The 27,659-nt window shown below is 39.3% G+C and overlaps 2 protein-coding genes across 3 annotated transcripts in view; one reads left to right on the forward strand and one right to left on the reverse strand.

Annotated features, from left to right (window-relative positions):
• GPALPP1 (GPALPP motifs containing 1) overlaps positions 1–24,523 on the reverse strand; it is a 104,300-nt gene extending 79,777 nt beyond the window's left edge. The window contains exons 1-7 of one of the 2 annotated variants that reach the window (XR_012327679.1): positions 24,337–24,523; positions 16,823–16,955; positions 15,748–15,849; positions 13,044–13,149; positions 6,991–7,125; positions 6,386–6,550; positions 3,388–3,486 (exon numbers count right to left, since the gene is read on the reverse strand). Coding sequence is in view for 1 of the 2 variants with exons in the window: in XM_019936528.3 (XP_019792087.1) it covers positions 3,388–3,486; positions 6,386–6,550; positions 6,991–7,125; positions 13,044–13,149; positions 15,748–15,849; positions 16,823–16,955; positions 24,337–24,424 (828 nt within the window). In the remaining variant the exon portion in view is untranslated. The remainder of the gene's footprint in view (positions 1–3,387; positions 3,487–6,385; positions 6,551–6,990; positions 7,126–13,043; positions 13,150–15,747; positions 15,850–16,822; positions 16,956–24,336) is intronic. The other variant, XM_019936528.3, reaches the window with a different exon arrangement.
• Positions 24,524–24,612: 89 nt separating this feature from the next.
• Positions 24,613–27,659, forward strand: part of NUFIP1 (nuclear FMR1 interacting protein 1) — a 44,151-nt gene continuing 41,104 nt past the window's right edge. The window contains exons 1-2 of the mRNA XM_019936527.3: positions 24,613–25,058; positions 27,327–27,409. Coding sequence (XP_019792086.1) covers positions 24,647–25,058; positions 27,327–27,409 — 495 coding nt within the window. The 5' untranslated portion in view covers positions 24,613–24,646. The remainder of the gene's footprint in view (positions 25,059–27,326; positions 27,410–27,659) is intronic.

Here is a 27,659-nt window from a genome sequence, read left to right on the forward strand (position 1 = left end):
ATCTGACTTTATCAATTAAGTTATGTGGTTGCTATTTCCTATACATTGAGCTCTATCTGGATGCTGAATTAGTAAATATTTATTTGAATTAGCATTATTTCCATGTTCTCAATCCCTCTCATTTCATAAATTGGTCATTTCATAAATCTTGGTGAAGTCTTTAGGAAACAAATTGATTTGCAAGTTAAGTGCTTTCGAATTCTTTATTTTTAATGAAAACTGGAGGTGAAAAAAAATCAAATGTTGCTAAGAAAAAATAACCTATCAATACACATAGCAGGGAGAAACAGTTTAGACCTAAAGTTCTGCATTTGGAAAAATCTGGTTAGCAACGATGGTGCTGACATTTTCAACACTGGTGACCTTAGGCAAGTTATTTAAGCCTCAATTTTTCAGCTGTAAGATAATAAATCATAATAGTAATAATGTCTAAATATTTGGATGAGGTAGGAGTTAAGTAATCTAATTAATACAAAGGATTTAGTAATGTGGCGGGGTTCATAAGAATCAGTCAAGGGACTTCCCTGGTGGCGCAGTGGTTAAGAATCCGCCTGCCAATGCAGGGGACATGGGTTCGAGCCCTGGGCCGGGAAGATCCCACATGCCGTGGAGCAACTAAGCACGTGAGCCACAACTATTGAGCCTGCGCTCCAGAGCCCGCGAGCCACAACTACTAAGCCTGTGCGCCTAGAGCCCGTGCTCCGCAACAAGAGAAGCCACCGCAATGAGAAGCCTGCGCACCGCTTTGAAGAGTAGCCCCCGCTCACTGCAACTAGAGGAAGCCTGCGTGCAGCAACAAAGACCCAACGCAGCCACAAAAAAAAAAAAAAAAAAGAATCATTCAATACATGTTAAGTATTCAATTTACTTAGCACATACTATATTGTAATCCTCACAACATCTCTATAAATTAACTGTTATTATTCCCATTATACAGATTTGGAAAGTGAGAATGAGAAAATAAGCCCTGTTCAGGAGGGCTGGAGAGTCAGGGCACTATAGCCCTTCCTCACTCTCTTTACCCTGTCCCTCAGTATCCAGTAGGGTGGCAATGCTGCCAGCTTGTGACCTTTGGAGAAAAGATGGAAAATGGTCCTCAGCTGAGAAGTTATTAAATGTCTAGCCGTTCTGAATGCAAAAAAAAAGACCAATGTGAAAAAAATCAAAGTTGAGAGAGAGTTGACAGTTGAGAGATCATTAATAATAATTTTTTGTTAATAGATTATAAGGTTTAAGTAAGTAACAAAAATCACACCAAAAGCCAATTCATGTAGAGATCAATTTGCTAAATGACTGGTTTGCTGATTTACCAAATTTAATCGTTTAACAAAAATGTGTAGGTTTTATATTAATTTGCAAAAAGCCAGGGCAATTTATTTTGAATGGGCGAGTTTTTCAGCAGTTTTTGAAAATTCATGCTAAGATTCTAGTTGTTTGGTTTCTATTTTGCCTTCATGGTAATATTTTAAAGAGTGTTCAATTTATCAATACTAAGAGTTATAAGGTGGTTTAGTCTTAAGACTATATTAATATTTTGAAAACTGTATCTCATAAGTAACCAAAATTTCAGCATAAGATTAGAACGCTAATTTTTTGGATGTGTTTTAAAATAAATTGCAGACACTGTTACATGTATCCCTAGTATTTCAGCATGATTTCACTAACCAGAGTTCAATACTTGTTTACAATTTTTTCTTTTAAAGTAAATTTACATACAATGAAATGCGCAAACCTTAATACTACATTCATTGAGTTTTACAATTCAAACTCCTAGCAATTTCTGGAACATATTTCCATCACCTCAGAAAGCTCTGTATGCCCCTTCCTAGTCCATCTCCACAATCCCACTCCAACAACTATTCTGTTTTTTTCCCCACCATAGATTCATTTTGCTTATTGTAGAGCTTCATGTAAATGGAATCATACAGTAGTACTTGGGTAGGAAGTCTTGTGTAAGACTCCCTTCGCTCAGCATAATGACTTTGAGATTAATCCACGTTGTTGCATTTATTTGTAATTTGTTCCTTTTTATTGCCAGGTAGTATTTTATCATGAACACAGTTTGGCTTTTTCTTTCTCTTACTGATGGACAGCTGGGTTGCTTGAAGTATTTAGCTGTTATGAATAAAGCTTCTATGAACATTCCTGTATAAGTCTTTTAGAAGCTATTATGAGTGAAGCACGCTCGAGTCTACAAAAACATGTTTTCATCTGTCTTACATAAACACCCAGGGGTGGAGTTGCAGGGTCATAGGGTAGGTGTTCGTTTAGTTTTATAAGAAATGCCTGTTTGGAAAAAGGCCCAGCTTGTTAATTTTCCGCTATTCTTCCTTTCTAACATAACTCATTACAGCTATAAATTTTGCCTCTAAGTGCCACTTTATATTACACCTCACACATTTTGATATGTTGTATTGAATATTATTTTATCATTCAGTTTAGGTATTCCATTATTATGTCTTCTTTGATGTAAAGCTTAAATTTTGAATTATCTAATTTCCAGTTGTGTAGGGCTTTTAAGTTATTCTGAAGTTTAATTTAAATTCTTCGTGGTGCCTGAATGATGGTGATTCTTTCAATTTTGTTGAGACTTGACTTTGAGCTGGTCAGTTTTCAAAGATGTTCCATTTGGGTTGGGTTTCTGGTCAGTTTCCAACTATGTTTCATGTATGCTTCACTGTTTGTGGTACTGGTCTATATATGCCCAATAAATCATGCTAACTGTGTTTTTAATGCTTATGGAAATTTTCATGAACTAATACGCTAGGAACAGAAGGTAATTTTCCTGAATACCTTTCAGGGACCAAAGGGTTCAATGGTTTACATTTATTCTTTGAGCTGGAACACTAGTGGTTTTTTTTGGTTTTTTTTTGTTTTTGTTTTTTTTATGAGTAAGAGACTATTACAAAATAATAATATGCCCAGTGAATACTGACTGTTTAGTTTATAAATTTAAATTGAACCATATTTTAATTTTTATATTTATATAGATTTATATTTTTCTCCCATATTTAAATCATTACATCAAACATTCCAAATCAGCTTACAATTTAAAATGTAAGAACTGGGCTCTCTAGGAGTTAGTAGGGCTCTTACTTTATAATCATGTGCTACCCATCTCTAGGAATTGAATTTCTGATATATGACTTAAGTAAAAAGTGAACTGAAAATGTTATGAGATGCATTAAAAAAGCCTACACTAAAGGACTACACACACACACACACATATACACATACACACAAGAGTATTTTTCAGAACAGATGTATAGAAAAAGACTGAGATGAAAAGGAAGACTAAGAAAGAGAAACAAGAAAAAGAGAAAAAATGAGAAGAGCATTAAAAGATGGGAAAAAATGAAAGGCCATATATTTTATCCCCTGACTTACATTGTATGCGGATACCTGCTCGGCCAATCTCTTTTCCATTCCTGTCAATATATGTTCTTCATCCTTCTTATTGAATGACTTTCTTGCTTCTGGTGTCTCCTGAGGAACGAACACAGAAAACACATTACTAAACCATATAATTAAGAGAAAATAAAAAAAATACTATTATGTTAACTCAGATTGAGTAATAGGAGACTAAATGAAGCCAGGCCCGTTGAATCTCTTCCCACTAGAAATGTTAATATACTTGATACGGGATCTGTTAGTGTCCTACTCTAACATTTACCTGAAAACAAGAAAAAACCCCAAAACAACTCTAACCAATCAACTAACTGGATTTTATCAAACTCAGAGATGAGAATGACAAACAATAATGAAATGTAGAAGAGAAAATAAGGCTTAAAAACAAATCTTATATTATCTGTTTTCAAAGCTAGGAAAAGCACTCTTGAGGGAAAAAAAATTAAAAGAAATAAATGGGGTACAGAAAAAGTAAAAATAAAACTATCTTTATTCACAGAGGACATGACTGGCAATGTAGAAAATGCCAACGAATCTATTAAAAAACTCTTGGCATTAGTAAGCATAAGTGTAGCAAAGCTGCAGGATGCTAGGTCAACATACAAAATATACCAGCAATGAACAACTGGAATTTGAAATTTAAAAAGAAATACCATTTACCATAGCACACACACACACGCAAATGAAATACTTAGGTAAATTTCCAATAAATTTTAGTTAGGGAAAAAAAGTATTCTGGAGAATATAGTCCCAGCCAGGAAAGAAGAAGGCCCATATAAAATCAACTGAAAACCACTTTCCACAAAGCATGTTTTTATACTGTTGCTGTTTGCTTAAGAAAGCCAAGGAGGTCCCCACACCATTTTTACCTTAATGATGGACTAAAACAACATTGTACTTAATAAATAAAGTATGTTAAAAAACATACGAGTAGCTCATCTCTTCTTTTTCCATAAAAATTTCCCCAGAAAGATTCTTTTACTTGTAAATATTAAGAGAAAAAATGATGTTCTGATAAGATGGAGGTGAAAACCTGACCAGTTAAGAGTTAGTAAATCTAGTCAAGACTGGGAAAAGAGAACATAACAGATCTTATTCAATTAATTTATGCATAACACTGCCATTTCTTTCTAAAAAGAAATCTTACTTCATTTGGGCATGTTGGTTAAGTGAATGTGCGAACATTAGCGGTATGAGAGATGAATGCTGGGGAATCAAATATAAAAAAGTAAGATGAAGCGGTGGAGAAAATCTACAAAAAGGTAATTTGGAGAGAGATAAAAAAGGAAACTTGACTAAGATCTGTTACAAAAATCAAAAATTAGTCATGACCTTTATATAGGACAGCTCTGTGACACTATATAATGTGTACCACAAATATAAGTATGTGGTATTATATGCTGTAATACAGTGTCACATAAAATTTAAGGGGTATTAGTCATCCCTTTGGGAGTCTGTTGTAAACACAGAACAAAACACTTTCAGCCCTGAAAAGAATGACCAGATCTAAAGAACTCAGTCATAGGGCCTAAAATCACCTGAGTTCAAATTATACTGGCTAGTTTCTGTTTGTTCCGTTTTTCTGTGGTATTTTTCTTTGAGGAAGACTCCCTGCATATCTGGCTGTAGGCTAGACATCTACTCACATACAATGAGGAACACAAGGACTGAAAAAAGCACAAATAAAAAGTCCACGTAAGCAAGGGGATTAAATGTCTTTTTGGAGACAATCTTAAAGGCTAAATTATAAAAAGCGTCAGTATGTTATTTTTATAGAAGACCAGTTAAGAAAGAGCAGACAGGCGTTCCAACACTAGTCATTCACGGTGTGTGGCTCGCTTCTATACCGTATCTTCTGTTGTCTCTTCTGCCCTCAGGTGTGTTGGTTCACCTCACCTTTCTGTTACAACTCTCAGATTTCCTTGAATCCTCCGGGCAAAGGAGAACTTATGATTTTGCCACATATTCTGCTAAAATGTGGAGATTGCCACATATCATCCACATGTTAAGAATGACACTATTTCACAACCAATTCTCCACTAAAATGAAAGCGCCATAAGGAGCTTTTTCTATTACCCGTGACCAAACAGAATACCTGGCAGAGGAGATATTCAATTTACAGTTATAGAATGAAGATGGAAATCCTCATAATTCTAGGTACTGATGAACAAGATAAACAGAGTTAGGGGAGTGAATTTAAGTCAGAACTGATAAAGCTATAATCATAAGATGCCAATTAGTCAAGCATTTAAGATTGGAATGGGACATCTCAAGGAAACTGAAACTTTGGGATGGAGTGAATTTAAGGAGTTAGTGCTGAGGACACTGGTTGGACCCCTAACTTACAATGGAATATTTCATAATAAATGGAGAGATCCAAGAAAAGAAAATCTAACAATAATATTTTATGCATACTTTTGTGGGTATTTTTAAATTAAATTATTCAATATATTAATGAAAGGGCTTTTTGCCTATCTTGACAGTAATATGAAGTTTACTGCACTTGAGCTACTGTTATTTTCAGAGAGTCCCTGTGTATCACTTAACTTGCTAGGTTAATCTGTGCCTTGGCTTGTTTAAGATATTTTAAAAGAAATTTTCATGGATAGTATGATGTATAAAGACCAGGGGATTTGGAGTCAGAAAGGTCTAGAAGGGAATTACTGTTCATGACTTACCAGCATTTAATTCCAGAAAAGGTGACCTCATAAAGGATAGTGTCTCCCTTCATAAAATGAGGTCAGTAAACCTATGTCTCCAGGTTCTCTTGAGATTTAGATGAGACAATTTATTGGGAAATAGTAAGTAAATACACAGGAAGCAACTGGCATCACTTTCTTTTAACTTTCCTTCAGGGGAAATCTTTTCCCTTTGGAATCATAATTTTAAAAACAGTACTCTTAAATAATTCTGCCTCCTATTTTTTCAAAATAGAGTCAACATGGACAAAAATACAGGAACAAACAAACCCTCTTACCTTAGCTTTCCTTTCCCTGTCAGCTGGCATATCTGTCCAGACTGATCGATCTCCAGATTTGTCATCAGCTCTTCTCTTGAAAGTTCTAGGCCCAAGACCAAAGTTTTTCAGCTCCGGAGGAAGCTCAGTCATCCAAGAGTCTCTTGTAATTGTTTTAGATGAATCCTTTAAGAGAAATAAAAAGTAAAAAAAAAAAAAAGTAGCCTTGGAAAATGTGTATATGTGTGCGTGTGTGCACATGTGTGTGTATATGTGTAGAATACTGTATAAGTGACTATGCTTCTCAACTGAGGCTTGAAAGTTATTTAACAGACTTTAAGAGAAAGGATTTAATAGACTATTTTTTTTGGTCATATATGTTATGAATACTTTTATTTAATTTATTGTTCCTTTGACTTAATGTTATCTTTTGCCATACAGAAATTTTTAAGTAGGCAAAATTTCTACCCTTTTCCTTTTATAGCTTCTGAATTACCTAGAGCCTAAATTTTTATACACTTACATATGTACATATACATTTTTTTAATGTCCGTTTTTAAAATTGAGATTTTTTAATATATTTGGTCAATTTCTCAGAGAAAAGTGTACTATGTATTTAAACTTACATCGTCTCCTTTAGTCAGTTTTTCTTTCATTCTCTGGGCCCTTTTTTCAAACTCTGTCGTAACACTAGAGTTAACTGGTCCTTTGGCAGGCATCGGCCCAATAATGTCCTCCTCTTCACTGCTACCTGTTTCCTTCTGAAATAAGAAAATGATCCTAAATTACTTAAAATTTAACTGTGACTGATAACCTAGAAACAGAACAAAAAGCAAACACTGTGTTGCTGGCTAATCACTGAGCAACTTTCCTGAGCCTTTCTTAAGTACACCATACAAAAATGACAAATCCAGGGGCTGTGGACTGTCTCACCTCTTCCCTATGTCCACGGCAGAGCTCATTAACTCATCTCAGTCCTCTTCCTGATGGACATAGATGTGGTCTCACAATTTCTCTGTAATATTCCAGAGAATTATTAATGATTCATCAGAGATGACACAAGTTGAAACCATTTTCTTTCCTGGTACAGAAAGAGCTCTTTGGAATAAGATGCACACAAATAAGACATTCTTGGAAGCTGTATCAGCCTTCATGATTTAGTACAGTCCACTGAAACAGAAATGCTGTGCAAAGCCTTACAAAATACTGGCCTGAACAAGTTAATTTGGTTCCCAAAGTATTTCTCTCATTACCCCAAAGACACAATAGTACTGCAATAATTGAATTCAAGTAGTTCTTCGTAAATCATTTTTTTTAAGTTAATTTTTTTAAAGAACAGTGATCTTAATTTTTTTTTTTTTTTTGGCTGTGTTGGGTCTTCAATGCTGTGTGTGGGCTTTCTCTAGTTGTAGCTAGTGGGGGGCTACTCCTCGTTGCGGTGTGTGGGCTTCTCATTGAGGTGGCTTCTCCTGTTGCGGAGCACGGGATCTAGGCGTGCAGGCTTCAGTAGTTGCAGCACATGGGCTCAGTAGTTGCGGTGAACACGGGTTCTAGAATGCAGGCGCAGTAGTTGTGGCATATGGGCTTAGTTGCTCTGTGGCATGTGGGATCTTCCTGGACCAGGGCTCGAACCCATGTCCCCTGCATTGGCAGGCGGATTCTTAACCACTGAGCCACCAGGGAAGTCCCATTAGTAAATCATTTTATTAAAGGGTTTTCATGTAAGACTGTGTTAGATGCTATATGCACTTGGGTAATAGCCAAAGCAGTCTTGAGGGAAAAAAACGGAGCTGGAGGAATCAGACTCCCTGACTTCAGACTATACTACAAAGCTACAGTAATCAAGACAATATGGTACTGGCACAAAAACAGAAACATAGAACAAGATAGAAAGCCAGAGATAAACCCACGCACCTATGGTCAACTAATCTATGACAAAGGAGGCAAGGATATACAAAGGAGAAAAGACAGTCTCTTCAATAAGTGGTGCTGGGAAAACTGGACAGCTACATGTAAAAGAATGAAATTAGAACACTCTCTAACACCATACACAAAAATAAACTCAAAATGGATTAGAGACCTAAATGTAAGACTGGACACTATAAAACTCATAGAGGAAAACACAGGAAGAACACTCTTTGACATAAATCACAGCAAGATCTTTTTTGAGCCACCTCCTAGAGTCATGGAAATAAAAACAAAAATAAACAAATGGGACCTAATGAAACTTCAAAGCTTTTGTGCAGCAAAGGAAACCATAAACAAGACGAAAAGACAACCCTCAGAATGGGAGAAAATATTTGCAAACGAATCAACAAAGGATTAATCTCCAAAATATATAAACAGCTCATGCAGCTCATATTAAAAAAACGAACAATCCAATCCAAAAATGGGGAGAAGACCTAAATAGAAGAAGACCTAAATAGCCCCTTCTTTCTCCAAAGCAGACATACAGATGGCCAAGAAGCACATGAAAAGCTACTCAGCATCATTAATTATTAGAGAAATGCAAATCAAAACTACAATGAAGTATCACCTCACACCAGCTAGAATGGGCATCATCAGAAAATCTACAAACAACAAATGCTGGAGAGGGTGTGGAGAAAAGGGAACCCTCTTGCACTGTTGGTGGGAATGGAAATTGATACAGTCACTATGGAGAACAGCATGGAGGTTCCTTAAAAAACTAAAAATAGAATTACCATATGACCCAGCAATCCCACTACTGGGCATATACCCAGAGAAAACCATAATTCAAAAAGACACATGTACTCCAATGTTTACTGCAGCACTATTTACAATAGCCAGGTCATGGAAGCAACCTAAATGCCCATCGACAGACAAATGGATAAAGAAGACGTGGTACACGTATACAATGGAATATTACTCAGCCATAAAAAGGAACGAAATTGGGTCATTTGTAGAGACGTGGTTGGATCTAAAGACTGTCATACAGAGTGAAGTAAGTCAGAAAGAGAAAAACAAATACCGTATGCTAACACATATATATGGAATCTTAAAAAAAAAAAAAGGTCCTGAAGAACCTAGGGGCAGGACAGGAATAAAGACGCAGACGTAGAGAATGGACTTGAGGACATGGGGACGGGGAAGGGTAAGTTGGGACGAAATGAAGAGAGTGGCATGGACATATATGCACTACCAACTGTAAAACAGATGGTGGGAAGCAGCCGCATAGCACAGGGAGATGAGCTCGATGCTTTGTGACCACCTAGAGGGGTGGGATAGGGAGGGTGGGAGGGAGACGCAAGAGGGAGGAGATATGCGGATATGTGTATATGTATAGCTGATTCACTTTGTTATAAAGCAGAAACTAACACACCATTGTAAAGCAGTTATACTCCAATAAAGATGTTAAAAATACAAATAACTCAATTTCATTTCCTCACTACAAATAACTCAATTTCATTTCTTTTTATGGCTGAGTAATATTCCATTGTATATATGTGCCACACTCACTACAAATAACTCACTACACCTCACTACAAATAACTCAAATTCATTTCTTTTTATGGCTGAGTAATATTCCATTGTATATATGTGCCACATCTTCTTTATCCATTCATCTGTCGATGGACACGTAGGTTGCTTCCATGTCCTGGCTATTGTAAATAGAGCTGCAATGAACATTGTGGTATGTGACTCTTTCTGAATTATGGTTTTCTCAGGGTATATGCCCAGTAGTGGGATTGCTGGGTCATATGGTAGTTCTATTTTTAGTTTTTTAAGGAACCTCCATACTGTTCTCCATAATGGCTGTATCAATTTACATTCCCACCAGCAGTGCAAGAAGGTTCCCTTTTCTCCACACCCTCTCCAGCATTTACTGTTTGTAGATTTTTTGATGATGGCCATTCTGACTGTTGTGAGGTAACACCTCACTGCAGTTTTGATTTGCATTTCTCAAATGATTAGTGATGTTGAACATTCTTTCGTGTGTTTGCTGGCAATCTGTATATCTTCTTTGGAGAAATGTCTATTTAGGTCTCCTGCTCATTTTTGGATTGGGTTGTTTGTTTTTTTGATACTGAGCTGCATGAGCTGCTTGTAAATTTTGGAGATTAATCCTTTGTCAGTTGCTTCGTTTGCAAATATTTTCTCCCATTCTGAGGGTTGTCTTTGTCTTCTTTATGGTTTCCTTTGCCGTGCAAAAGCTTTGAAGTTTCATTAGGTCCCATTTGTTTATTTTTGTCTTCATTTCCATTTCTCTAAGAGGTGGGTCAAAAAGGATCTTGCTGTGATTTATATCATAGAGTGTTCTGCCTATGTTTTCCTCTAAGAATTTTATACTGTCTGGCCTTACATTTAGGTCTTTAACTCATTTTGAGTTTGTTTTTGTGTATGATGTTAGGGAGTGTTCTAATTTCATTCTTTTACATGTAGCTGTTCAGTTTTGCCAACAGCACTTATTGAAGAGGGTGTCTTTTCTCCACTGTATATCCTTGCCTCCTGTATCAGAAATAAGGTGACCATATGTGTGTGGGTTTATCTCTGGGTTTTCTCTCCTGTTCCATTGATCTATATTTCTGTTTTTGTGCCAGTACCATACTGTCTTGATTACTGTAGCTTTGTAGTACAGTCTGAAGTCTGGAGCCTGATTCCTCCAGCTCTGTTTTTCTTTCTCAAGATTGTCAAGCATATTATTTAATCTTTCTAGGCCTTGGTTTGTCTTTCAGATAGGGATTGTAACAGCTCCAACCAATAACTAGTCTATTGCTAAGAGAACCCTGTGTTTTATTTGTTTTGTTCATTTTCTTTGGAACCACGTGCTTCTCAGGAAACTGGGACCTTCTCTAATTCCTGGGTAAAAATGCTGATAATTCTAAGCCAATCACTTTGGTCTCATTCCTCTTGGCCAACTGATTGGTTTGAGCATGGCATATGATTCAATTTTGGCCAAAGAAATGTGAGGAGAGGTCTACAGGAAACCTGGAAAGGTTTTCCTCTCTCTAAAAAGGGGGCACAGGTTAGGGACACTCTGTCTGGACACTGTCATCTGCATGTTAATCTCAGCACTTGGTCAGCCTAAGAGGAATTAACATACTGTAAATGATAGAGAAGACATAAAAAACTTGTCCCTGGATGATCTCATTAGTCTGTTGAATTTACCAACCCTGGAATGACCCTTCCTCTAGACCTCTTCTTAGGTATGAAACACATTTTTCTTATTTGGGGAATACAGATTACAGATCACCCAGGAAATTATATAAACAACCAATTTGTTAACTAACAAGGTTAAGACTACATTTCATTGTGAGTTGGATTTTTTGTTATTAGCAGCTAAAAGCACTCTAGCTGATGGTAAGCAAGCCAACATAAGTATCTAGGGGAAAACCATTTTGGAGAGACTTGGATAGCAAGTATCAAGGCTCAGGAGTAGGAGCCTGTCATATTTAAGGAGAAAGGAGCTCAGTGTGGTCAGATCAAAATTAGAGAGAAATCAGGGAGCTAATGGAGGCCAGATTATAGAGGGTCCTGTAAGGACTTTGGCTTGTATGCAGACAGAGGAGGAGCAAATTGATGGTTTTGAGCATCAATGACATGATCTGACTTTATTTTATCTGGGCCACTCTAGCTGCTGTGTTGAGAAGAGGTAGTGGAGGAACAAAGGCTAAGACATGAAGACCAATGAAAGAGGTGAAATATGATGTTGACTGGGATCAGGGTAGCAGCAGAAGTGGCTGGATTCTGGATGTTTTTGAAGGTGGGAACAACAGAATTTGTTGTCAGACTGATTTCTCTAAGGGCCTGACACACTGTAGGTGTTTTATAAACATCTGCTGAAAGAATGAGTAAATGACTCTGGAGTTCATGAGCTTAACCACTGCATTATATATTTCCTTTAGTAACAACTTCAGTGGAATTGCTGAATTCTCAGTGGAGATGCACGGGAGTATTTGAATTTATTACCACCTGTTCAGTCTGCTAATCTTCAGCATGAATTAATCACTGCAGATTAGCAGACTGAACAGGTGATATAAAATCCTAAGAACTGGGTTTGAGCTTTGACTTTTGATAAGTAGAAATTGTGATTTCGAGTTAAGTTACCCAATTTCTCTGGCTTTTAGCATCTCTAAGATACAGATCATGATTATTTCATAAGGCTTTGGAGAAGCTGAAAATGCATATATGGGAAAAATGCATTACAAATTATGAAGTATTCTGCAAATCTCAGCTTTTGTTAAGGACTGGCCCTCTGTAAGAATATAGGCTTCCTCCTTGACTCCAAAATTACTTGTTCTTTCTTTTCAAAACATCATGTATCCACTAGTGCCCTTGTTATACAATGGTATGAGAGCTGGGTAGGAGAAAGTTAATTTCAATATTTTATAATAATTATTTCACTATTAAAAATTTTCTTAGCTTGTTCTCTTCTGGATCAAATCACAGTGATTCTTTAAACTCTGAATCATGTTCTAGTTTCTAGTACTTTAAAGCTTCCCTTCAAGGATGAGAAGCATGAATAGGTAACACCCTGTCACATGTCATTTGCCTTGTTATTTTTCTAACAGAATCTCAGGTCTATGACAGCTTTTGATTTCATCTACCTAGATACAATCCTAAATTAGTTTGAATATGATTGAGTCAAATGATTGTAGTTATTCCTATGTAAAGTCTTGAGTTTCTTACATCTTATTCTTTAATAGAAAAAGTTCCAAACCTCAGAGTTGAAATACGATGATACTTGTCTTGGATCATCTCTGCCTTTGTCACTTTTCTGTGCAGATTTAAGAAAACCAGGTGGTAATGCAGGACCTATTATAGGCCTGAAAAATAAAATGTACCTTTATCATTCTCCCTGACTTTAAAAAGTCAGCTTTCAGAATAAAAGCTCACACAAATAATAAAAAGCCAGATAATAACAAATGTTGAAAATGAGGATCTTATTCAACATATTATTTTTACTCTATAACCTAGTATTTTTTCACTGAGCATCATAAAAATAAAAATCTAATTTTTTGTATTGTAACTTTCTATTTGTTAGTCAACGATTAGATGTGAAACCAGTAATTCTCAATCTTTGTGCCAATGGTGTATACCCACTTCCTAAAAGAACTATGTTAAATAAAAATAATAACTTAAAAAAAAAGTCCTTATTATGTGGACTTGTATGTGGACTAAAGCCTGTGAAGATCTTTTTCATTTTGTGCCTTGGCTTTCAGGTTTGATATTCACCGTCCACTGAAAAATACCTTAGTGGCATTATATTTATAGTCAGAACTACTTAAGTATAAATTGGGTTCTAAGGACATACGTAGCAAATGCATACAACAGATGTTGGTAATTTATGGTTATGTGTGCCAAGGCAGTATAAAAACCTAAACACCGTCCTAACAATCCAATAATGATGTGGAAGCATATAAGAAGGAAAATAGTTCATTTAGGACCTGTATATAAAGAAAAAGGTAGTGTGCTAACCACATTTCAACCAGTGTACTTTTCTGCTTCCTTCAAAAAACCCTGGTTGGTATAAGTAACTCCATTTTCTATCTGAGCAAAATAACACCCAAGGGCAACATGAACTAGTAGGTGGCAGAGCTGGAGTTTGAACCCTGGTCTATCTGATGCCAAAGTTCATTTTCTTTCTAGCTGCCCTACTGCCACATTCTGAGAGAACAGACATCCATTCAAAAGAGAAAGCTGCCTAAATTCTAGGCCTTAAAAAGAAAAAGTCCTACTTTATGTATGGAAAAAACAAAAGAAGAACGATATTTTCTATTCTCTTTCATACTGTTAAGTTTCTCCATTCTTTGTTTTTTTCCAGAGATGTCCCTGTGCAAGTGTTACCAACCAAGATGGCACTGATGCCCTAAGCTGAATTTTCCAGATTGCACTATGTTCAATTAGAGTCTTACAGACAGGTTTCCCGGTAGGACAAAAATAGTACTAGAGTCACAAGGTTTGGGGTCTGATCCTGGCCACTTAATTACCTCTTGCCTTGGTTCATAAAACTGCTATGAACAAAAACAATTTTGCAAATGAAAAATGCGGAAGTGTGGCATTGTTAGATCAAATTAGTTATCATTTATAAAGTATAAGGAAGTGCTGTATGGGTTTTTTTCTGAGTACAGTTTTTAGCAGATCTACAAATGTAATTACAGCTCAATTCTCTGGCCTCAGGGAATTGGTAAGGATAAAACCATTAACACATAAAATCTTAAAATATAGTAAAGGAACATAACCACAGCACATGCTGTGGACGTGTATGAGGTTTTGCCTCCAATATATGCTTCCACCTGTTTATTTCAAACATATATTTTACTATTGTCAAAATAGAAAGAAATCGCTATGTATCTAATAATCTATTTTCTTGAAAGGAATGTTATTTCCCAGCAGTCAGCAAATTTCCCATAAAAATCCAGACAGGAAATTTTAGGCTCTGAGGGCCACATTTGGTCTTTGTTGCATATTCATCTTTATATTTTAATGACCCCCTAAAGATCATTCTTAGCTCGGGGCCATACAAAAACAAGCAGTGGACTGCCTATTCCTCTTATTTCTTCTTTCTTTTCCTCAATAAGCATCCCTTTACTTGCTGACGCCATTACAGAAACTGACTACATTCGCAACAAAAAGTGTTTTTTGAGTTGAAGTCAGAGGCAGTTACTCCCCAAAAGTTGTATGAAAATTAGAAGCTGACAAGTATGATTATAATTCTGAATATAAAATGTACAACAGCCTTTTCTACTTGTTCTTGCATACTGGGATACAATGTTATGAATTATAAACAATATGGTGTGCAATTTCATATTCAGCAGTTAAATATTTTATAATTCCGAGAAGATAGGAATCAGTATTTACTATATGTTTATTCTGTGCCAGGCACTATATAAGAATCACACATGTATATATATGCATATAAATATGAAATCTCAATCACCACGACAATGCTATAAGGTACGTGTTGCTATCTTATTCCACAGATGACAAATTTGAGGTTCGGTGAAGTTAACTGTGTAACTTGGTACATAGGGATTTGTCTATTCTTTCAATAAATAATTAAGAAGACGTCTGAATTAGAAGTCAAACACCAGGATTCCAGCCCCAGGTGTACCACTGACTATGTGTGCAACCTTACTTGTTTAAAAAAAAAATGGGGAAGAAGGGTCATGTTTCACCCAGCCTGCCACGGAACGCTCTTGCAAGTATCAAATAAGAGATGTGGAAGTTTTTTATGAATTATAAAAGTGTCATAAACGTGTAAATAATTATTTTCCTTATATGAATTTTAAAATTAGTTATTTTTACTTCAAATTTATTTCAAATGTTATATAAACACATAAGTTAAAAAACAATTTCAGACAACTCTTTAATGAATTAATGGACACTTGAAAAGACTGGCAGGAAGTAGTACACATTACCACCTTGGAGGAGAATCATCCTGCTTTTTAAATCCAGGAGGAAGGGCTGGTCCAAAAAACCCTTCATCATCATCATCATCGTCATCCTGATTTCTCCTCTGTTTTCTGAAAACACAGTAGTGTAATTTTATGCATGTATGTCAAAATTTTCTTCATAGAGAAATTTCCATTTTTAAAAGAACATTAACTTCAACTAGTTGTACAAAACACTGAAACAATAAAATAATCTTGTCAAATAAGAAAAAAAATCTACCACAGATCTTATACTAATCTTTTCTTGAAATTCACTTATGGTCTAAAAATAGAGATTGGTTACTTCTTTACAGCAGTAATAATATCAATTTTCTATATTTTCTGTGTTGTTTAAGAGTCCATTCAATGAAGTTTCAAATACTCTACTTGCTAGATATTTTTGAGCAAAACGTTTATGGCACTGGTTTTTAAATTCACTTAAGTAAAGGCTTTAAGTTGCTACTTCTGTCTCTTACTCATTAAAATGCTTTAAAAAAGACCTTGCTATCCAATAATAAACAAAGATTTGACTTCTTATTTACATCGACCTGTGGTGAGTAAGGCTAGGTCAGAGGGAATCATTCATTTACTTAAACAAAAAGCACATACTGCATACATAATTTTTTTTTAAAGCATATTCTTTTTTTTGGTTGTGTGGCTTGTGGGATCTTAGTTGCCCAACAAGGATCAAACCTGTGCCCCCTGCATTGGAAGCATGGAGTCCTGGACCAGTCCATGAAGTACTGGACCACCAGGGAGTTCCCTGCATACATAATTTTAAAAAGAAGATGTATGGTTTATTTAGAATATTTAATCACTTCAATAATACCTTAAGGAAAATTCCTTTATATAAGACTTTTATTGAAATTCTAGATATCTCCAGAGCTATATACTACTACAATAAATTTCTTTCTGAAAGGTAGTTCATGAGGAAATGCCATATGAAGTAATTTCTTCCTGTGCTATATAAATGCAGGTTATGATATCCCCTTACTAGCTCTCTGTTCTAGCCAGCGTACACCAGATTGGAAGATTGGTTTACCATTTAATGTAATAAGTGACTCACCTTGCAGTTGGACCAGTGTCATCTTCTTCAGATTCCTGATTTCCTTCTTCAGACAAAGAACTACTGTCCTCGTCGCTGTCTGATGACTTTGAACTACTGCTTTTATAATTAGGGGGCAGAGCTGGTCCTGCAACTAAAGAAGATGTCTTGTGTATGTCATAAGTAGCCACAACTGTTTCAATGAACTCCCTAGCTGACATTTCACACTTTCTTTTCTGAAATCCTCAGCACTGGCTGGCTATCATTTATTATGGACTTTAATCTCATTTGTTCCTGTTGTGTACAGTGGGCTTGTCTTTCCAACTCCAGGAAGGCAGAAATCATGTCTTACACAGTGTTAACTACGAGATCCACAAAAGCTTTAACACCCAAACTTATAAATATAGCAATAGCACATAATTTGCCTGTCATCTTGCAATTTTTGCATTGGTTGCAATTTTGCTTGGTGCAACTGCCAAAATGGTTTCATGATTTTGTTTTTTCCTTATGGACAGCGTATGGTAGACAATATTTCTATCACGGAGCTAACCAAACAACAAATTTGCCATTCCACAGTCTAACATGGTAAAAATCAAAATTATCCATTCTGGTTTCTGACTAAGAATCACCACTTAAAAATACCTTTATTGGTATTACCATACTTCTCAGTTAGCTTTCTGTTTGAGATGATTTTCCAAGCAGAAACAAAAGTAGAGGCACTCTAAATTCTCCTGCTTACTAGTAGAGATTCAGAGAAGAGAATGAGGTCACATTGGGATGCAGATGCCAAGGAAGAGGTAAGGGTGTTCTGTGCCCACTCACCATAGTGAACTGCTTTCACTTCATGACTTAGCAAAATTATAAATTATTGCATGATGTCATTGTATGATGTCACACAGACCCAACTGTCTATGGCGATCCTCAGCAGTGATGCTAAAACTCTACTGACATAGTTCTCAAGCCTGGGTGTTTATCAGACTTGCCAAAATATTTTTAAAAAAGAGATTCCTGGGCCCTTGCCCCAGAGATTCTGACTTAGTTGGCCTGGAGTAGGGCCTGGAAATATGATTTTCCAAAGAGCTTCCCAGGTATGCTATTCCTTCAGTATTAATAACAACAAAAACGTAAAAGAGATTTACATGCATTTCCCTATTTAATTCTGACAACAACCTTATTAGGAAAGCAGTATTACTTCTAGCTTACAGATGAGGAAACTGAGGCAGAGAGACAGTAACTTGCCCAATTTTACACAACTAAATAGTGGAGCTAGGATATGAACCTCTTAACCGTTATATTAAATAACATTCAACAAAGTCAACATCCATCCATTCAACAAATATTTATTGAGTAAGTACTTCTAGAGAAACAACTTAAAAAAGAAACAAATAAAAAAAGGTGACTGTGAATACGTGGGAGGGTAATTTTAAAGACAGAGGTCAGGGAAGGTTCCCCTGAGAAGACATTTGTAGGGAGACTTAAATGATGACAGTGGTCATGCAACAATCTAAGGGAAGAACATTCTAGATAGAGGAATCACTAGTGTGAAAGTCCTATGGAGAGAACAAGCTTGATGTGCTTGAGGGACAAAAAGGCCTGCGTGGCTAGAGCAAAGTAAGCAAAGTGACAAGACAAAATTGGATGGTTCAAAGGGGCCACACTCTATGCTTTGGGGCCAGACTCCAGCTGTGAATTCCAGCTCAGCCACTTCCTAGCTGTGTGATGTGGATATCATTTAACCTTCCTGTGTTACTCTCTTAATCTGTAAAGTGAGGTTAACAGTAGATCCAATCTCATAGGGCTGCTGTGAAGAATACATATTATACCTGAAAAGCATATAACACTATATCTGGCATACAGCAGGCACTCCACAGCATAGGCTGTGGTAATTGAGTTTGGATTTTAGTTATAACACGCAGTCCCTGCAAGGTTTTGAGTCTGGAGAGATATAATCTGAATTAGCTTTCTTATTAAAACAAAAACGAAAACAAAAAACTCAGCTTGTGGTCAATAGGGAATCAGGAGTAGGGGAGATGAGTTAGAAAGCTGATATGAAATGGTTTGATTTGCACCTGCTTTGAAGAAGCAGGATTTGCTAATGGTTTGGATGTGAGAAGTGAGAGCCAAAAAGGAACTGAGGATGTCGTAGGTTTCTGGCCTGATAAGCTAGCCAGGAGGATGGTAATGCTATTCTCTAATATGGAGAAGACTAGGAGGGAAGCATGTTTGGGGGAAGAGCTAAGAGCTTGTTTTTCACACCTTCAGTTTAACATGCCCATTAGAAATTTCACTGGTATGATCAGTGGTACTTGGGTATATTAATATAAAACTCAGGGGAGAAAGCAGGCTCAGTGTTGGAACCACTGGTCTATTTCTGAAATTTTTTTCCTATTGCTCCTCGTTGTATTACCATAGAACAAGTGCTCAATACACAACAAATTGACTTCCAAAATCCAAACTTTTATCTTAAAAAACTGGATGCATTTTTTCTACATTCTCCCATGTATCATTAAATAAAGGAAGGAATTATAGAAAATAAATGCTAAACTGGGGCTTCCCTGGTGGCACAGTGGTTAAGAATCTGCCTGCCAATGCAGGGGACACGGGCTCGAGTCCTGGTCCGGGAAGATCCCACATGCCACGGAGCAACTAAGCCCGTGTGCCACAACTACTGAACCTGCGCTCTAGGTCCCGTGCGTCACAACTGCTGAGCCCGTGCTCTGGAGCCCACATGCCTAGAGCCCGTGCTCCTCAACAAGAGAGGCCACAGCAATGAGAGGCCTGCGCACCGCAATGAAGAGCAGCCCCCACTCGCTGCACTAGAGAAAGCCCACGCCCAGCGACGAAGACCCAAAGCAGACAAAAATAAATAAATTTATATATTTTAAAAAAAGCTAAACTGGTAATACGGCATGCCTAAAAAGAACAATCAGTGAGCAAAAAGAGGAAAACAATAAGAATTAAAAGATAAAATTCATATCTCCAACTGCTGTTTAAGACTGAAGAACAGTTATGTCTTCGTTTGTAAATGTTCCCCAACTATAAGTGGAGATTATACCTGACTTCTGACCGTAATGAATAACGCCTTTACTGATTTCTGGTTTATCTTTGTATGTACTACTAATTCCTAGAGAAAGCACCTTTTAGAATATAGCAAGGGAGCATACAACCTTCCATAAATATCCCTTTCTTCAAAATTCTAGGCAGTTATAGTTTAACATGAAAGTGCCTAGGGGATTACATTTCACTCTTGGCTCTCTCCATCTTCCTCTTGCTCCTAAGTATTAAAGAGAGAAGTTTTTTTTGCTTTTTAGCTCCTTTTTTTTCTTTCTTTTTTTTTTTGCTGCGCTGGGTCTTTGTTGCTGTGCGCGGGCTTTTCTCTAGTTGTGGCGAGCGGGGGCTACTCCTCGTTGCAGTGGCTTCTCTTGTTGCAGAGTATGGGCTCTAGGCGTGTGGGCTTAAGCAGTTGTGGCACGTGGGCTCAGTAGCTGTGGCTCACGGGCTCTAGAGCGCAGGCTCAGTCGTTGTGGCACACGGGCTTAGTTGCTCTGCGGCACGTGGGATCTTCCCGGACCAGGGCTTGAACCCGTGTCCCCTGCATTGGCAGGTGGACCCTCAACCACTGCACCAACAGGGAAGCCCCCTAGCTTCACTTTTTTTTTATAGGTATCACTTCGAAACTATATAAAATGTCTCAAAAAATTGTTTTAGGCATTTGTAATGAACTATTCCATCTCTTTCCTAAAGCAGTGATGCGCGTCATTAAGGTAGCTCTTCTACTGCAATGGTAATTTTACAAGTAGATTACAACTTCCATGAAAATAGATTATGTCATATATTCCATATGTTTCCCTTGTAATATCTATCACACAGAATTATGCATACAAAAAGAAGTACTAAGTATAAAGCACATTAAATCTCATTATAGATCAGCGATCGATTATAATAGGAAACACTGACTCTGAACCCCAATTAAACAAACGTTATTCCCTCCAAAGCAGTTCCATTCTTCTCATTAGCAGACTTAAACTGCAAAAAAATTATACTGTTATACTTTGAATTTCAACAATAAAGATTTGTGGAAATTTGTTTTGCTCTCTTGTTATATACATATTTTTAAAATAATCTTGATTTTGCCTGTTGACTGGCAAAGTCTAAAATATTTACTATCTGGTTCAGGAAAAGCTTGCTGATCCTGTGACCGGATTAAGTCATGGAAATGTCAATAAGGAGCATCCAACTGTCTTTTTTTTTTTTTTTTTTTTGCGGTACGTGGGCCTCTCACTGTTGTGGCCTCTCCCGTTGCGGAGCACAGGCTCCAGCCGCGCAGGCTCAGCGGCCATGGCTTACGGGCCCAGCTACTCCGTGGCATGTGGGATCTTCCCGGACCGGGGCACGAACCCGTGTTCCCTGCATCGGCAGGCGAACTCTCAACCACTGCACCACCAGGGAAGCCCCAACTGTCTTTTGATGGGAGTAGGTAGTGACGTCAGTGGTGCAGTGGTTAAGAATCTGCCTGCCAATGCAGGGGACAAGGGTTCAAGCCCTGGTCCGGGAAGATCCCACATGCTGTGGAGCAACTAAGCCCATGCGCCACAACTACTGAGCCTGCGCTCTAGAGCCTGTGCGCCACAACTACTGAGCCTGTGCTCTAGAGCCCATGTGCCGCAAATACTAAACCCGTGTGCCACAACTACTGAAACCCGTGTGCCTAGAGACCGTGCTCCGCAACAAAAGAAGCCACTGCAATGAGAAGCCCGCGCACCGCAATGAAGAGTAGCCCCCCCGGCTCAGCAACGAGGACCCAACACAGCCAAAAATAAATAAATAAATAAATTTAAAAAAAAACCAAACAAACGTGATGGTTGGGCTGAGGCTAAAAGATGAGATTGAGTTAGCAGGGCAAAGGGAGTGTGGATTGGAGGAAGAGTGGTCCAGGCAGAGGGAAAAGCATCTGCAAAGAATTAAAGCCTAAGGGCCTGACACATCTAGAAATGTGTTCAGAGTGGCTGGAACCAAGAGAAGTGAGGAGGGATCACCAGGAGGAAATGTGGCTGTGAGGTCAAACGAGGTCAGGACTGAAAAGGGTGCCTTGAATTTAGCAAAAAGGTGCTGAGACGATTGGTGGGTGGTCTTCATTTATTTCCACAGTGAAATTGGTGAGAGTGGTCTCCGTGGATTGGCAAGAACAGAAGCCAGAATGCAGTGGGTTAAGGAGAAAATGGGGAGGATCCAGAGTTGGTCAGAGAGAAAGAGGAGTAGCTACTGGGAGATGTGGAGTAGTCTTCATGAAGATGGGAACGATTTGAATGTTCTGGTTAAATGCTAAGGGCAAGGAGTGCCCAGGACTAGTGAGGGAAGGGGTTCCGAGTAAAAATGGAAGGATTAGCCTTGGAAGGAGGTAGTTCCCCTCTTGCATTATAAGCAAAGGGAAGGCGAAAGAGTTGGGCAGAGGTTTGGGAAAGTTTTTAGGTACTGTGCCAAGAAAAGTGAGCAAGTTCTCTTAAGATGGCATCTACTTTTTCTGTGAAGTAGATGGAGAGAGAGTGTAAAGAAGAAAGAGAAGGTTTTAAAAAGCCATGGTTGATCATGGGGGAGGAGACCTGCGTGGGGAAACGTCTGAGGATGGCTGGGCAGAACTGTGGACCCAGCCAGGGAGGAGACTATAGCTTTTAGCAGCATTAGCCTGTGGAGGGGTGAGGTTTCTTCTAGCAGCACTTGGAAGCCTGGGTGTGGGCTCATCAGGGGTGAACTGGACTGATCCAGGGCTGAGTTTTTGCTAGATGGGTTTAACAGAATACTAAATGGGATAATGCAGCTGAAAACACTGGCAAGAGAAGGCATGAATGGACAGACCATGGAGGCTAAGCTGAGCGGGGACAGAAGTAATTAAAGGAAATTTAAGGCCAAAACAGACTGAGGCAGAGATCACATGGCTCAATGAGACTAAAAACAAAAAAATAAAATAAAAAAATTGTAATGAGAGTAACTGAGTAAGAATGATGGATGAATAAGGGGTTCTGGCTGAGAATAATATCTGAATTTAAATTTTCAGAGATGGGGGAATTCTCTGGCGGTCCAGTGGTTAGAACTCCATGATCTCACTGCCAAGGGCCCGGGTTCAATCCCTGCTCAGGGGACTAAGATCCTATAAGCTGCACAGTACGGCCCAAAAAAAAAAAAAAAAAAAAAGTTTTCAGAGGTGGAATAGGATCCAGTGTGTGACTGCAAATGTGGCTGGGATGAGTGGCGTGAAGGTTGCCGCAGATGAGGAGAATAAAGTCAGAGTCAAAAGAGCCCAGGCTCCACTCAGCTTACACAAAGCAGTGTCTGGAGTATGCAGACTGGTCTTGAGAAAACATCTGCACCCCCGTGTTTTTAACATGATCTCAGAGGACATTTCCCAGCACTCAATTTTCCAGAGTATTCAAATAAAATTAAATTGGTCCATCTCAGACCTGTGTGCTACATAAAAAGTTTGGTTGACCCCACTTTTCTTCAACCTTAGTTGAATGGAACCTTCCTTGCTAAAATAAAAGCCTAACTTTTTAACAGCTATAGCAGAAACAAGACTTGGAAAGAAATCTCTAGGTGGAAACACGGCCTCTAGGTAGTCGAAGAATGCAAATTAGATTCAGAAACGGAAGAGTTATTCTTCCAGCTTTGCTCTTTGCCAACTTCAGTCAGTCCCAGGCTACAAATTAGTACAAACATGAAAGGAGATGGATACTCATCACGGAGGAGTCTGAGAAGCATTTATTTGGCAAATACGAGGTGCCTGCTATGTGTTAAGGCTAGAAGACTATAGTGCAATGGCGGAGACAGATATGTCAGCGAGTTATTCGAAAACAGTGTATTAAATATGTGACGTAAGTAAGTAGGCAAAAAACCCGTGGGTAAAGAGGAGGGCGTGACAATGCTTGGGAGAGTGTGGAAAGCCTTCGCTGAAGTTAGGGCTTGAAGGATGAGGTGGGAGTTTGTCAGGTACGTCAAGAAGAGTAGGGCGAGGGCCGAAGGAGCCTAGAGAATTGAAGAACTGCGCAGAAACTCGGATTGGTTTGAGCTCTGAGCCGTGTGTGTCAGGACAGGACGAGAGGCTAGGAAGGCAGGTCAGGGGCTAGGGCGCAGAGGTTCGGAGTACGGGCTTCGCTCTAAGTCGGGCTCCACCACTTAACTAACTGTGTGGTATGCGCAACAGCCTGGGCCTCAGTGTCCCCATTTGCAACACGAAATAATAATCTTTACCTTATACAGCGGCCAAGAGTATTAAATCATTGAATGTGCATCGATCGTTTAGCACAGCGTCCAGCCCATCGAGAACTAAATGCGAATACTTCTTGGTGATAATGATTACCAGGCCAAAGCTCGTTTCTACAGGCCCCACGGCCACGCTTGGGAAGGAACGTTAGCTCGGGTGGGGCCGCGCCCACTCGCCACTCCTCCGCCCTCCCGGGCCTCGGGACCAGTACTCTGAGAACTGGGCCTGGCCAGAGACGGGGTGGGAGGGCCTGGCGGGCAGGGGACATGCCGCCGCTTACCGGGGCTGGGGTCCCGCTCCTCGTCCTCCGCTGACCCGCTGGCCTTGAAGCCGGGCGGCAGTGCCGGCCCGATAAGATCCCTCGCCATCCGCGGTGGCAGACACTGGTCTCGCACACAGGTGTATCCACGCCGAGTCAAACCCCCCCCCGAGGTAGCCCGCCATACGCGGAAAATGAGGGAAGCTTTTCCGGCCCCGACCAATGACGTGGCAGCCTGTGATTGGCTGGCCTGTCTCATTAGCGGTAACGGAAGTGACGCCTAAGGCTTGCTCCACACTTCGCACGCTGGCTTCCCTACTAGGTGGATGGCATGGGTGAGCCAGCGAGTGGTTGCGTGACTCGCACGGGGTGGGTTTCAGCTCCCGAGGTGACCCCCACTTTGGAGCCTCTGAGCGACGGTGCCTCGCTGCCGGACAACTGGATGTTCTGGGCGATGCTGCCGGCGCCGCCACCACCGCCTTCGTCGCTTCCCGCAGGAGGGTCCGAGCTTTCCTCAAAGGCGCAGCCCCCCGCGGAGGCCCGGAGCCTCCCCGAGGCGCCTCCCCCCTTTGACGCCCAGATTCTTCCCGGGGCACAGCCCCCTTTCGACGCCCAGTCCCCCCTTGATTCTCAGCGTCAACTCAATGGCCAGCCTTCCTGGAATTTCCAGGCTTCAACATCATGGTACTGGACACAGTCTCCTGGTGTTCTTCCTTGGCATCGGCAGCCCCACAACACTCCGGGTAGGTTGTTACTCCTCTCTGTACCACCCCTTACCTTTCCTTTTCCCTTCTTCCCACTCCTTTTCCACCCTTGTTGCTCTCTCCCCTTCTGATACTGCCTTTGCACTCTTGGAGTCTGGTCATTAATGTCTCACAGTTCGTTCCAGTTATGTTTTTCCTGCCTGTTCATTCAGTTTAACAATTATTTATTGAATTCCAACTATGAACCAGGCAGGGGAGATATAGCAGTGAACAAAACGTACAAATATCCTTATTTTGAGCTTAAATCTCCTGGTGTAGGAAGACAGACAATAAACAAAAGAAAGCAGTGTGTATTAGAAGGCAGTGAGTGCTATGGAGAGAGAGCAGAGTGACAGGCAGTGCAGTTTTAAATGTCAGTGTCAGTCGTACGTAAGGTGACATTGGAGCAAAGACTTCAGGGAGGTGAGGGATCAGAGCAGAGCATGTATCTGGGGGATAGCGGTACAGGCAGAGGGACCTGCAAGTGCAAAGGCAGAAGCTGTAGATCAGAATGGAACCCAGTGAGGCAAGAAAGGACTGAGCCTGGGGTGGAGCCGTAGGCAATAGAGGAAGAGGGCCTTGTAGATCGTGGGACTTCTACTGTTATGATATGTTTAGTTCAGGGGAGTGGCATGCTTTGATTTATGTTTTCAAAGGGTTAATATGGCTACTGATTGGAAATGACGGAAAGGGAGATGAGTTAAGAAGGTATTGCAGTTAACCTGGTGAGAGATACTGGGGACTTGGACCAAGGTGGAGCTCAGGAGGTGATGAGAAGTAGTTGGATTCTAGATATATCTTGAAAGTAGGGTAGGGTCAGCAAAATTTGTTGAGGAATTGGATGTGGGATGGGATGTAAAGAGGAGACGAGAATAACTTAAAGTTTTTTGCCAAGCAAGTGGAAGGATGAGGGAGTAGATTTGGAAAGGAGACCAGGAGTTGAGTTTGGAATATGATTTGTGTCAAGTAGAGATACTGAACTGGCTGTTAGCTATTAGTTTGTACTTTCAGGGGAGGTTTGTGGCTAGAGCTGTAAATCGGGGTGTCATTAGCATAGAGATCATATTTAAAGCCATGCAATTGTTCGCTTAGAACAATTCAATTTACATTAAGTTGAATCCAAATCAGTGTTTACTGTATGCCTAATGCTGGGGATATGAATGTGCCTAAGACAGTCCCAAGCGAGGTGAGATGGGTTCATAAATATAAATCACAGTGCAGTGTGACTGGTGATAGAGGCATATAAAGGAGATTTCAGAGTATGGAGAAAGTTGGGGAAAACTTTTGGAAGAAGTGTATTGGGAGATGTTTAATATTCTGGAAGAGATACTTTTTAGGTGGAAGCAAAGAGGTGTCAGTGCAAGGTGAGTTCTGAAGGTTGCAGTGTTCTGGTGTGACTGAAGCATAGTATGTGGAAGGTACAGGGAAGAGCAGGGTGAAAAAACAAAGTGGGATCTCATCGAAGGACTCAAGGAAGCTACTTGCTTCCAGGGTCTTGAGCAGGGTTGTGATGACTGGAGGATTATTTTTGTGGTGTCAGTGTGCAGGGTCTGTTGGAAGAGAGGACTTAGGAACTGGAAGCCAGTCTGGAAGGCTGTCACAGTGATCTGGGTGAAAGATCAAGGTTTCAGAGTTGGGTCATGGCAATAAGAAAGGAAAAATATTTGAGAAGAAATTTATTTCACAAGGGTCTGTTTTCCTGATGTAAAATTGATGCTGAAAGAGGTCCATTCGGCTCCAGCACCATTTACATTTCTTTTTTCTGTTTAAAAACATATATATTTATTTATTTGTTTGGCTGCGCTGGGCCTTAGTTGCGGCACATGGGATCTTCATTGCGGCGTGTGGGATCTTTAGTTGCAGCATGTGGGCTCTTAGTTGCGGCACGTGGGATCTAGTTCCCTGACCAGGGATTGAACCCAGGCCCCCTGCATTGGGAGCACAGAGTCAACTACTAGACCACCAGGGAAGTCCCCAGTTTATGTTTCTAATGTTTGAAATAACTACAAGGAATTTTACCAGGTTAGCTTGTCCATTCCTTTACTTAGACATCCAAAGCATCTATGGACATGTAATCTTACCAATATGTATTAATTTGAAAAATGTTTATTTGGTAAACTAGTCTTAATCTTTGTTAATTTGTTTGAATTACTATTCTGCCTAGAAGTAGTTTACCACTGTTTTTCTCAAGTATTTATGACATTCTGTAGCAAAATTTTAAATAATTGTATAGTTGCAAACATTTCTGGGTCTCATTTTGTTTTTCAGTTAAACATTCTTATCTTCCACGAAAACATGATGCAAAGGTCAATGACTTCAACATGTCTCCCAGGAGAAAACAGAAAAAAAGGGTATTTTTTAAGATGTTCTTGAATGTGACACTTTGGTCCCTATGTCACTGTTTCATATCTTGTGTTTCAATCATAACTGTCTCAGTGTTTTGCATTCATTATTGACACAGCAGAGCCTTGCATAAAAGGATCTTTAAGGGTCTTGGCTGTAAGTAAAAACTTCAAGCAAAATCTTTTTGAGAAATAAATGGAGAAATTGTAGAAAAAGAAAACATTTAATCCATTTCAGTATAGTATCAGGAGTAAATAT

This window comes from Tursiops truncatus, chromosome 18, assembly GCF_011762595.2.
Source record: "Tursiops truncatus isolate mTurTru1 chromosome 18, mTurTru1.mat.Y, whole genome shotgun sequence".
In the NCBI taxonomy this organism is placed as follows: domain Eukaryota; kingdom Metazoa; phylum Chordata; class Mammalia; order Artiodactyla; family Delphinidae; genus Tursiops; species Tursiops truncatus.